At 52.5% G+C, this 12,124-nt stretch overlaps 2 protein-coding genes across 3 annotated transcripts in view; one reads left to right on the top strand and one right to left on the bottom strand.

The window, feature by feature from the left end:
• LOC144146902 (uncharacterized) overlaps positions 1–3,418 on the bottom strand; it is a 90,449-nt gene extending 87,031 nt beyond the window's left edge. For both annotated transcript variants that reach the window (XM_077678859.1, XM_077678862.1), the window contains exon 1: positions 3,239–3,418. The gene's annotated coding sequence lies outside the window, so the exon portion shown is untranslated. The remainder of the gene's footprint in view (positions 1–3,238) is intronic.
• A 377-nt stretch (positions 3,419–3,795) lies between these two features.
• The window catches only part of Atg1 (serine/threonine-protein kinase unc-51-like protein Atg1), a 135,315-nt gene continuing 126,986 nt past the window's right edge, over positions 3,796–12,124 (top strand). The window contains exon 1 of the mRNA XM_077678858.1: positions 3,796–4,407. Within this exon, the coding sequence (XP_077534984.1) occupies positions 4,318–4,407 (90 nt within the window). The 5' untranslated portion in view covers positions 3,796–4,317. The remainder of the gene's footprint in view (positions 4,408–12,124) is intronic.

Here is a 12,124-nt window from a genome sequence, read left to right as displayed (position 1 = left end):
GGGAAAATATTTCAACGCACGCACGTACTCGTGTATTCAACTGGGGAGCAAGAAATCTCAGCAATACCAACTTGTGACGGAGACAACCACGTGAAATTGCCAAGTCTGGTCATCAAAGGTGATGGTGCCTCTCGTTTAAGAATACGAGCTATTATTACGCCGATGTGGCGTGAACTGCAGACGGTGTAAGCTAAACTACGTGCACTTTTAAACCCTTATTTTTTCCGTTTCGATTCAGGACGTGCTTGTACAGACTAGATGCTCGGTCTGATTTCCCGCTACGCAAACACTGGTCCAAATATAATAAACAAATTTTCTTCAGCGTCTAAGACCGGGCCTGATCACACACACGCGGGCCCTCCCTAGGCTCAAAAATAAATGACCGGGCCCGGGCCGGGCCTGGGCTTGAGACGGCGGGCCCGGGCCGGGCCCGGGCTAGGTTTACTTATGAATGCCCGGGCCCGGGCCGGGCCTGGGCTAGGTTTACTTATGAATGCCCGGGCCCGGGCCGGGCCTGGGCTCGGTGTCACGGGCCCGGGTCGGGCTCGGGCTTCACAAAGCGGGCCCGGGCCGGGCTCGGGCCTTAAAATCAGGCCCGTGCAGTGCTCTAAGTGAAAACTACAATCATTTCTTTTTTGTAACGTAGGCAGTTGAAGTGGAAAGTAGTTTTATTGCTTGCATAAATAGATTGTGTATGGTAATGACATGCTTCATTTTGTGTTTGTTTCCACATGTGGGGATGGGGGGGTGTTCCGAGTATTGCGAACTCGTAACAAAAAACGTACACCGTCTTCCCGTTGGGGAACCCTGAGTAGTATGCGAAGCAGCCATGGGGTCCACTGAAGTTCCCATTAGTTCTCAGTTTGTCGTTTCTGTTGACGTTCAGCTTCGCGTGCCTTCGTTGCATCAGTGGCTTCTTGACGTAGTTTGAATTAGTGAAGGACATAAGGCGCGTTCGTAGCACATGCTCCCGTCTTGGTTTGTAGCGCAGTGGGAAGAGCGCCACGTACCTCCTGTTGCGGCCAGAGAGTCGTGGGATCGAAACCGGGCGCCGCCTAACTATTTCTTTTTATAGTGGACTGCGCTGACGTCAGCCCAAATGCTGACGGGGCTGAAGAGACGCGCATGCGCAGTAGAGTGCAGATGGCGGACAAGGGAAGAAGGGACACAGCCCCGAGCACGAGATGCTTCGCATCTAAAAATGGTTATCGGAGGGTTTCACTATATCGAACTATGGGATATATCGAACTAAGTGTGGCGCATATTACAGTACGCTATAACCGGGTTTCACTGTAGCACTTGTGAGCTCCAGCAACAGCCCACACATGAGCATGAACCCATTGATAAAGCGAAGGCTTCATTCGCAGTCCTTCAGGACCGACAGCAGAAACTGCCGCTTTCAAGCACTCCCCTTATTTACAGCTTGGAACTCACTTACAACTCCCACATACTAAGGAAAATAGTTAACGCTAAAAACAAAGATGCACCTCTTGCACTCAAGTGAAAAAAAAAAAAAAAAAGGAAACAAGCATGGCAGCGGAGTGCCAACTCCGAACCAGCCTACTTTTTTTTTACCATTGTGCAAGCAGCGGAAGATTACCGCCTTTCGATTCGTCAGTCGACCGACGCTGGCTTCGCTCTCCTTAGGCATGCTCCTTCCTTACACCCAAGCGTAAGCACGGCAGCCCGAGATGCGGCCATGTTTTCCCACCCAGGAGCGACGTGCTCAGCGCGCGAAACGGAGAATTACTTAAGACAAATAAAAAAAAAACGAAATTAACGAACACTTCGCTCCCCAGAGCTGGTTCACCGGGCGAAAGGCACGCGCAACGAAGGGGGACGCTGCGTTTAACAAAACAACCGTAATATAAGGAGTTTTCAAAAATAAACCCGAAATTTCACAAATCTGCAACATAAACCTGCGTGCGCCTGGAAATTAATTTCGTAGCTGCGCGCGTCGAGCCGAAGCCTCACTCACATTGCCAAACACGTGCTCGGAACACGCCGCGTTCGACGACAGCGCTGCGACAAAGCAAGCAACGAACGTAGCTTTCTTTTTTCCTAGTCTGTGTGACCAAGGCATCACGAAAATTGTTTTTTCAACTTCGCATCGTCCCTTCGCGTCGCACGATCGGCTGCCGGCACCCAAAACGTGAACGGGTGACCTCGGAGCGGGAAGGGCAAGCAGGAGCGCGCGGCCGGCACCTCGCGGTCACCGAGGTCGCCACAAAAGAAACCAACGGAAACACCACGCGCGCACGGAGGCCCAATGCGACAAGTGGGGACGGTCATCGAATAACACAGCGACCGCTGAATGGACGGAGTCCGAGCGCGTGCGAGCGAGCCACATGTTGACACAGCCGCGTGTGGTCCACTGCTACGCTACATGTGCGGGACCTTCGGGCGACGCCGTAACGCTCGAGCTTCCAAGGACGAAAACGCGAAGCTTGGGCCTGCGGGGACTGGGCACACAACGGTACCGCGCTAGAACCCGCGAAGAGTTTGAACACCTAAAAAGTTTGCGAAACACCCAATCATGCCGGATATTTATAGCCGAACGCGAGGCGAGCGTTTAAAGGCTGACCCCCAAACCACCCCGGCTACGCCAGAAGGAAATAAAATAAGAAAAGAAACGAAGCAGTCCGACGAGGTGAACAGGTATGAGAAGCGTAGTGGTGAAAGAACGAAGTAACAACGCTCACTGACCGGAGGCCGCAAGCACGACCATCGATGACAATTAGGCGCGTGCAAGACGAAACTGCGGCAGACGAAACGCAGCTCGCCGGCAGGGTATGGTCCCCCCCGCAGCCCCAGCTGACCTACAAATCAGGCCAACCCCAACGGAAACGCTGGCTCACGCGGGTCTGTCGCCTAAATAGCGCACAACACACGCCACGGGGCCTGCCCGAACGAATGACTGGGCCGGCGAGGTGGGGGAGCAGCTAGTCGCCACGCGACGGCGACGAGCTCGGGCTTCCGCGACTGTCAACATTGCGAGAGCGAGCCGGCGTAACCGTCGACAGCGACCGAAATTACGAAAATCAGTCGGGTCGGCCTAACGAGCCCTGCTTTACCAGCGAGCTGCCAGCAGAGAGATCGGGACCTTTACGGCCAGCTTCGGATGCCCAACGACGCAGGGGCACAACGGAGGGTCAGGCCTAGGCCGACCAAAACACAATATGGTGGCTTTTTTCACTGCACCGGACCCGTCGCAAACGTTGCCGGGACGGCTACTCACCAATTCAAGATGCAACGGACGACGCTGGGTTGTAACGAGGTCGGGTGGCGACGCAGCTCCGAGTGTCTCAGGTCTCTTACCGACGCCTTCGCACGCCGATGCGGCCGCAGTACATTCCCCACGTGGCTAGCAACTCTGTCGCCATGAGCGAATGTTTCGTCTCGCAGATTCTCGCCACAGACGGGAACATATGTTTCAGCGCAGGAACACCGCTCTCTGTGTTGAGAACAATAATTTCTGCAAAATTAATCACTAGACGTCGGAAAGGTGCTTTTCAACTAAATAAGAAAGTATTATTTAGTCGTTTTGTTAAATTTAAAGGTTTTAGTATTAATTGTATTCTTTGTTGTTGTATCCAAGTGGCCATACGAAACAAGTTTCAAAATGTGTAATGGTGTGTTGACTATCAATATATCTTACCAATTGTCGTAAAATCAACGCAAATGCCCGGTTTCTATCGTAAGTTGTTGTTTATACAATACTGCAGGGATGCAAAGTAGGCACTATATCGCGCGCGGACGACCTGTGGCGCTGCGGTCGCTCGTACAAGAAAAGTTCACAACGGAGGCGCTGCAAATGGATGAAAGAGTGTGCTGCGGTCGTGTGGTTTTCGCGCAGTGATGTGAATCATGGCTTCTCCGGTGGAGCTTCGTGTGTGATCGTCGTGCGGATCGGCAGTGCCTCCCGTGTTGTCGCGACGTGTTGTGCGCGGTTCTGATTGCGAAAAAAAGAAAGCAACTGCCGTCTCCCCATTGCTTACGAGCCCTGTGATCCGTGGATTAAATGAATGAATAGCGAAACGAGCGCTGAGAACGGGTTACGCGAGCTCTATTGTCACAGCCGAGAGCGCTTGGCGCAAGGTCTTTCCCTTTTCGTGGAACTGCGAGTCGCTATGGTGCCCTCGTAGCACCGGGCGACTGCAGTTGGAGCGGCAGCAACGATGGGCCTCGGATACGCGAGCGTCGGCTGCTGCTCTAGGCCTAACAAAGCTCTCTGCGTGGGACAAAGGCGTACTCTTCTGACAGCCGACTGCCAACATCGCAGAGCCTGACGCGTCGGCGCGCTTCCAGCGAGGGGCCATGGAGACGGTCGGAGAGTTCGAGTACAACACCAAGGATTTGATCGGCCATGGCGCCTTTGCAGTCGTCTACAAGGGCCGCTACAAATCGGTAAGCGCGTCTACATTGTCCCCGTACGGAGGAGCGCGTTCGGACGTTTATTGACGTCTGCTTTTTGCAGTGCGCATCGAGTGGAGGCCCTTTAACGACCTCCTCTCCCACCCGTTATATGCTCAAATACGTTCCCATGAGTGTTCAGGCTGATTGCCTAGCAGTTGCGAAGGTATCGGGTGCTTTGTATGCCGTTCCGTGCGTCGTTTTAGGCGTTCGGAACGGTGCGACGTAGAGTAAACATGCACGGGCCTGCTCGCACGCGGCCTCGCTGCTGCGTTCGCCGCCCGCTCTCGTCCATATTCAGGGCATCTCTCAGCGTTGGTCGGGGATGGGCGCTGCACCTGTACTGCCTCGTCGTCGTCCCGGATACTTGGTGCCGTGCTTTGTCCGGCAGCATTGCCTCTGGCGCGCGTACGAGCGTCGACCTTTTTCCGTAGCCGCTCCCCCTCGCTTGCCGTGACTCGCCTACTGTGCCATACCTAATCTATCAGCTGATACCGGCGTGATCGCGGTCGGCCCGACATCCTTTACGCAGTTCGTCCGTATTACTGTCGACTTCTCGTGCCCGTCGTGCCTGGCTTAACCGCTGTAAGCTCTGCCTGTTGTCGTAAAGTAAACAATTTATTTTGTTTGCAGAATTGTGAAGGATGAGCAGTATGCAGTCGCGTGTCATGCTCATGTTATTTGACAAATTGCTTGTTTCGCGTTCGCAATTTTCTTTCGTCTTTTATTTTTTTTTCCCCCGAGACCGGAATGTTTGCCTTTGCTTCACCGCAGTGCTCGCGAGCAGTGCGTCGCAGAGCCTGTTTTAGGGGGAAACTGTTACGATCGGTAAACGTGATGAAATCGGACTCGGTATTACAGTGCTCTCCGTGGTGGTTGTTACGAAAGCTGACACGGGCAGCGTCTCCGATGCTCTAAACGTTCGTACAGCTGACGGGTTTTTCCTAATTCAGTCCCGTTACTATCGAGGGAACAGCTGCGGCAAAAGCAGAGAAACCGGTGACGGTTCAAGTACAGATGCGCGCTGACGTGCTCAAAGCTTCTTCCTTGCTGCTGCTATTTTTTCATTCCTTTGTCGCCTGACAGGCCCATGTTTACCAAAGCCCTACCGGTTAACAATGTGGGCACTCAGTCAGAAACAATAGACAGGAATAAGATGAAAAATTGGGGTCGTCGTCGCGCGTCTAGACTCCCGCATCTGCGACCCACGTGCGCGGGCGGGTGGACGACGGCGTTGTTGTTGCTCGCTTTCCTCCAAGGTAAGGTGTTTGCGTAGGAGACCTGAGACGTGCGCGGGTGTGCGCCGTCTTCTATACGCCTATGCCGTACACGTCGGACGCGTGCAGAGATTTCGCTGGGACGAACTCGTTAGTCCTTGATTTCGTTTTTTTTTTTTTTTTTTGTATCACTTAGACGTGCGGGTGAACGACGTTGCGCTGCAAGCAGTAGCCGAAGAGAGCGCCTGTGCGTACGCGGGAATCGCTTTGTGTGCGTTCGATTGGAACGCTGTTTCTTCGATGATGCAACGGGACCTCGTCAGTCTCGGAGGGAGCGGGTTTCTTTCCCTTTGCCGCTGCTCTGCGGGACGCTAACAGTTGCGGCAGCGCTGTCGGGTCGTATTTCACTCCCTGCCGCCACCGTGTGATCGAGGTTTCCTTGAGCAACACTTTGTCGGCACGCAGGGTCGTCAGATGTAAGGACCGTTGCTGGAGTGCCAAGAGTAGGGTGTTTTATAAAGGTTACCGTTGGCATTTTTTTTTTACACTTGCGAACAGCGGTGACCTCTCTCTGTACTCTTTACGAGCTCTTCTGTTTGCTGAAGGGGGTTATCGTGAAGGCTCGGATTCAGTACCGCGAAAGACTGATCGCGAGATGGATCACTTGTAAGCTACTTTTTCGCAGAAGTGGTGTACAGCCTTTGTGTGCGTGTTGGTTGTCCGAAAGAATCGCCCCTGCCCTCTTAATTATTTGGGTGTGTAATACGTTCAGTGAGGGCGCTGGACCGGCCGCTAGGTTGACGAGCGAGCCGATCAATCGCCGCCGTGTCCGAGTCGTCTGGTCGAGGTCGCTGCTTGGGCGTTCGTTTCGGTTTCGGTTCTGCTTTCGAGTCGCGTCAGTTTCGGTTCTGCATCTCCCGGCCGAAGTTTACTACTTCGGGACTAGAAGAGAGATAGAAAAAGGAGTACTACTTTCTCACAATTCCAGTGTAGATGTTAGTGCATGTTGCAGGCTTTGGTCTAGTGGTGTGGGATATTAGCGAGGTACTTGCTTTGAATACGCGATGTACGGGGTGGCGCCGCCCCGTTAGTTTGCGTGGGTTCGCTCCTTTATTACTGTGTTCATTCTGTGCTTCACCAGGGTCGGAGTATCTGCAGTCCTCGAAAATGTCCCGAAAGGTTAGGGGAAGAAGCAAATCGAATGTTTTATCGCATGCTGGACAACTGCGACAGCAGTGTTGCAGCCCACCTAACGGGGCTAACACGTCTTGGGGGAGGGATGGGTACGAACGAGAGCATTGCTGTAACGTCCGGTCTCTCAGTAGCGGGTTGAGAACAAGCAGCCCGAATCCCACTGTGCGCTTCTAGCAGCGGTCGTGCGCACCTCTACTCCTGCAGGGCCCGTTCCACGCTCTTCCTGGAAGACCCGCGGCTCGCAAGGCGCGGTGGAGACGGGGTTAACGTCTCCGGCACGCGGAGGGACTGCGAGGCGTGAAGCCTATTGTTCGCCCGGGAAGCTTTGCACGTGCTCCTGTCAAGTGAAACGCGCTCGCACGTTGACCCGCTTTTGTCAGCGGAGGCCGCCCCGAAGTGTCCCAGCTCTCTCCCGTGACCTAGTATACACTGCAAGCCTCGGGCCACTAAATAAATCCCACCAGAAAGCGAAACGTACGGCGAACGCATGTACCTGCTCTGTGTGCGCGCGTCCTTGTTTTCTGTCAGCGTTGCAGGTACGCTGAAGTGCCGCAGACGAATTAACGGGCGCCAGACGGCGCGAGCACTCCTGTATGCCTACGCACCTTGGCGTCCGCTAGGCCAGCCAGCTCCTTGACCCGGGGGCCAAAAAAGTGTGCGCATGATGCAATGATCGCGGTCGTGCCGCCGCTGAGGACTCTTTCGTCGTCATGCCTGCTCGCCCTTCTTCCCGGCGGAGGAGCAAATTCTCGTTCCGCTTGTCGCCTTATCTTCTTGGCGTCTGGCTCTGGCTGGCAGCACGCCCGGATTGGCTTCTGCTGCTGCTGCCGCTGGTTGTACGGCACTGGCGCTCTTCCAGGCGCTTCCTCTGCACTACCGCCCAGTGTATGGCCGTACGGCTACTTCCCCTGGGGGTCCTCGTCATTGGTCGCCTCACAGCTGTGTTGGACGACCGGGAGGTATATTTATGAGCAGTGCTACATCCATCGAGTAAGAAAAGCTCTTACTGATCTTCAGAGGGAGTGTGGTCTGAGTGAGCTGCCTATTGTTCCTTTATGAAATAGTTCTCGCCTAAGCACGCGTTTGTGGTTGCGTCTGCCTGCACTGCAGTTCATTCTGAGGACCCGTGTGGCATTACACAAACAGTCGAGTAGCTAAGTCGAGGAAGGGTTCATATTTCTGTTTCCTTGCATCTTCACTTCTCTGTTCCGCGTACGGCGAGAGATGAGTGGACAGCATGAGTCCGTGGGGTGCGGCGCTCTTGGCGCCGTCGTTCCTGATCGCTTAGTCCAAGTACTGTTTGGGCGACACTTGGCTGACAGCGTTATGCGCGGCTTAACGAGCGCTTTATTTTGGTTGGTAGCCGTTCTGCGCTAGCACACTGGGTCGCGTATTCGCCCGTTCGCTTTGACGACCTAATGGACTGTACTGGCGTGTTAACGAATGTTCCGCACGCCACTTTCCCTGTATAGGCCTCCTGCGCTGGAGTTTTGGCGACATGCAGCGCCCCTAGCGGCCGACGCCTCTGGGTAGTACAAAAGCAGACGACCCTCGCCGCCCTCCATGTGTTTTCAATTACAAGCCAGAGTGAAAGTTGGTTGTGGCGCTTTGTGGCGTGGTTAAATGACTGCATACTGTACGAAATAGCCCTTAAAGTAGCTGCAGAGGCTAAACAAAATGATATCCGCTAAAAGAAGCCGATTTGTCGGCTTTCTTTTGAGCGAGCTGTCGCGGTGGTCGCGGCGTGGGACAGTATCGCCAGGTCGGGTGGTTTAACTGTTTGACGACAGTTACAGTTTTTTTCTTCTTGCGTGCGGTCGACAAAGGAAAGTTCACGTGTAGCATAAACACGGAACGCTGCTCATCTTACATCCTGAGGTAACTGCAAAAGGTTGCTTCATCGGGAGCATGCAAGCGATCCGCAAGAATTGCGCAGCCGACTCAGCTGACACCGCTGGCCTGGCACCGCCTTTGAAACGAGTGGAAATTTTGTTTCGTATTTTCGCAAACTAAATTATTCTTTCGTAACGTTTTACGCCGCACGATTTACGAACGGCAGGGTACATGTATACTAGCGAGTAGGTGGGGCAATAGCGCCAATTAAATAAACAAATTAAGAAATAGCTATTAAAGGACGCAAAACACGCACCAAATCACACGCCCGCTGCCTGCAGAGATGTGTACTTCTATAACATCACATAACACGTACACCATAACATAACGCAGCCGCATACACGGCGCGGGGCCCCGAATATTTATATACGATCATCACTGACTGTGTTGGTTTTCTAGTGGAGGGGTCGTCGAATCTGAACGCCGACACGACAGTTTTGACTTCAAATGGAGTTAGACAGCGAGACAAGAACAGAGAATTGGCGTCCTCCAGTTGAATTGCCCCCACCCCCCCTCATCTTCACACTTCGCCAGATTATTGTCACATGTTATTAGAAATTCGCTGAATTGTTTCTCTTTGCATTCAAAGCCCCCCTCCTCCTCCTCTCCCCCCCCCCCCCCCCCCCCGATTTGCTGTCCAGCCCTCCGCCGTGTCGTCTGCATGGAACGCGGCCGTTGCTGACCCTCATTCTAGGCTATTAAGTGCGAACTGGGAATGTATGCTGCAAGAGCATAATTAAGTAAAATGAGAGCAAACAAGGAAAGCGAGCGGCCTCTTAGTTCGCCCGACCACTTTGTTTTACGGCCACTAATTTCGGAATCGCAAAACAGACTTCACGCTTCTGACGGTCGCGGCATTTTGTCACTGAGACACGCAACAAAGCGCAAGCTAACGCAGCACCATGTATTCGTAACGGCGACGCAAACGAGCACTGTGTGCAGGTACGCAAAAGAGCGGCGCACCGCAGCAGGCGAGCCTGCGGTCCGCCGGACTCGCTGGCTTTTTAAAGCGCGATCATCGCCGGTTGCGTCACTCTTCTTTTTTGATCGGCTATTTTTCAGAAGTCTTTGTCACCTAGAGTATTCGTTTAAACTAGAAATTTCACTTACAATTTTACTTCGTACGACCATCGATCGGTGAACATGCGAGTAGCAGACGCCATCCCGGTCACGGTATTTTCTTCGGCGCTGTAAACGTGTTTAGCGCTGCAAAGCTTTTTCCCCTAATGTCAAGTTGATCGCTGAAATAGATCGGACGCGTCGGGGATGAGCTGGTGACCACGTCGCAAAATAATCGAGAGAGTCGAGCTCATTTTGCTTCTGTCAACACGGGATCCTATGGGACCCACGCTGCTTTGTACTGCCCGGAAGCCGCTTGCGCAGCGCCCCCTGGGCAGCGCAGGAGGCCTATAGAGTATGTCCTTCTAGGCTTACGATGGTCGTTGAAGGAACTTCCGATCTGAAGATAAGTGCCACTCTGCTGGATTAGTGAGACACGTCAGAAGCAAAGGTTGTTATGCCCTCTGTCCGAAAATAGGACCTAAAATAAGATGGAGTCAAATCTGCTGTCTCTCGTCATTCATCAAAAGAAGCGAGTGCATGGGGTATTTTGGTCATCAGAAACCAAGGGCACATTCGTTCCAAGATTGCCACCTTTTCATCAAGGCGGTGAGAGGAGGTCGGGTTGTTCTCGGAAGGCCCGAATGGTTTGCATCAAGACAACGCCGTCAGGTCGAGAACGCACGACTTTCATTTGTGCAGGTGGCTTCCGTCAAGATAGCCACGCATCACGCACACACATTCCACTGGAAGTAGGGCATGTATGTGTATATATACATGCATACATACATACATGCACACCTGTGCGCGCTCACACCTCCATCGTAAGGACGTGGTTACACCGGATTTCTGTTCCGTTTTTTTCTTTTCGCATCTTCGCAAAACGCTTTGTTATTGCTTTCGAAAAAAAAATGGGCTCAGTGGTAGGTGATAAGAAACGCGCTACTTCAATCGCCTCGGCGACAAGCAGCTCGTTTTGCAGCGTTTCCACGGCTGCCGAACTCCGGTAACAGCTGTTGTTTTCCGGCTGCGTAGGAGATGCGCAGGCCTCCCTCGATGGGCTCGGTGACCTCGTATGAACTCGGCTTCATTCGCGGTTTGTTTTCGTTTGCGTGTCGCATTACAACGGTTCCTGGGTGACTCTCCCGGAATCCGCGCAGGATTCCCCGAGCGGCGAATCGCGGTCTGGCATTCCCGTTTAGCGAGGCCGCGCATGATGCATGTGCGTGCGCCGCCATTAAACCACGGAAAGTATAATGCTTCTGCTGGACCCTTTGTAGTCGCGGATAGAAGAGGAAACGGGAACCTGCTTTGTGAGTGTTCTACGTTTAGTGAGGCCGCTGAGAAGTCCCGCGTTAGTGAAAGCAAGATAACCATTTTAAAGCCGAGCGGAATCGAACCTGACAACCAAACCATCCGTCACGAGAAGGCTTCGCGTTCAACCATCGTCCTCGTTTGACGGAGGGGTGCGTGGTTTTTTTTTCTTTTTTTTTCCGGTTGATATTGATAACGTGCAGGCGCGCTATATATATATATATATATATATATATATATATATATATATATATATATATATATATATATATATATATATATGAACACAAACTGACGAAGCAGATTCAGTGCCATTCCCGATTTAAAGAACTGTTTCAAGAACCATCCACATTTAAAGAAGTAGTAATTTTGAATGTTTTTCGTCAAAACGCCACGAACTTTATCAATAAAAAGCGCCACGTCAGAAGAAGAAAAAAAAACAAGTACAATTAATTTCCGTTCACAAGAGGGGTCAGAGGATGCTGACGACCCAGATGCTCCTGTGCCCGCCCCAGGCCCGGTGAACGTCGCTGACTTACTCAGTAGGCGCCTTGTTGGGGCTCACGAAAGAACCGAGGATGCGTTTAACGCGCCTTGCGTGCAACGAAAAGTCTGTCCGCCCATTGCTAACTAAGTGCACGCAGGCGAAAATCGAAGGCTTTTCTGCCAGGAAATAAATGCGTTTCGCCCAGTACCCCTAGCATTTTATTATTTTCACCGTGGTCTCATTGCTAAATAATCGGCAGGCGAGCGCCGCGGCCGAAGCAATTACGATGTCGTGGTAGCTGCCGGGATGCGTCCCCTTTTAGACATCTAAATGGAGTCAACTGCTTGTAAAATGACAGTCCCAGTTTGACGAAGTTCTCGATTAAACGAAAACAAGTGTGGTTCCCGGTGATTTCCTTAGATCGGGTTTTAACTGCATCCCCAATCAGGGTCACCTTGAATGCCCTAAATTTAGTCCACGTTTCTTTTGGCAACCATAAATCCTTGCTGACAAGCTGCTTTGCTGAAAACACCAGCTTGCACTTGCA

This window comes from Haemaphysalis longicornis, unplaced genomic scaffold (assembly GCF_048455015.1).
Source record: "Haemaphysalis longicornis isolate Haplotype H1 unplaced genomic scaffold, Haemaphysalis longicornis Haplotype H1 scaffold_7, whole genome shotgun sequence".
NCBI lineage: Eukaryota > Metazoa > Arthropoda > Arachnida > Ixodida > Ixodidae > Haemaphysalis > Haemaphysalis longicornis.
This window is presented reverse-complemented; position numbering and strand designations above follow the sequence as displayed.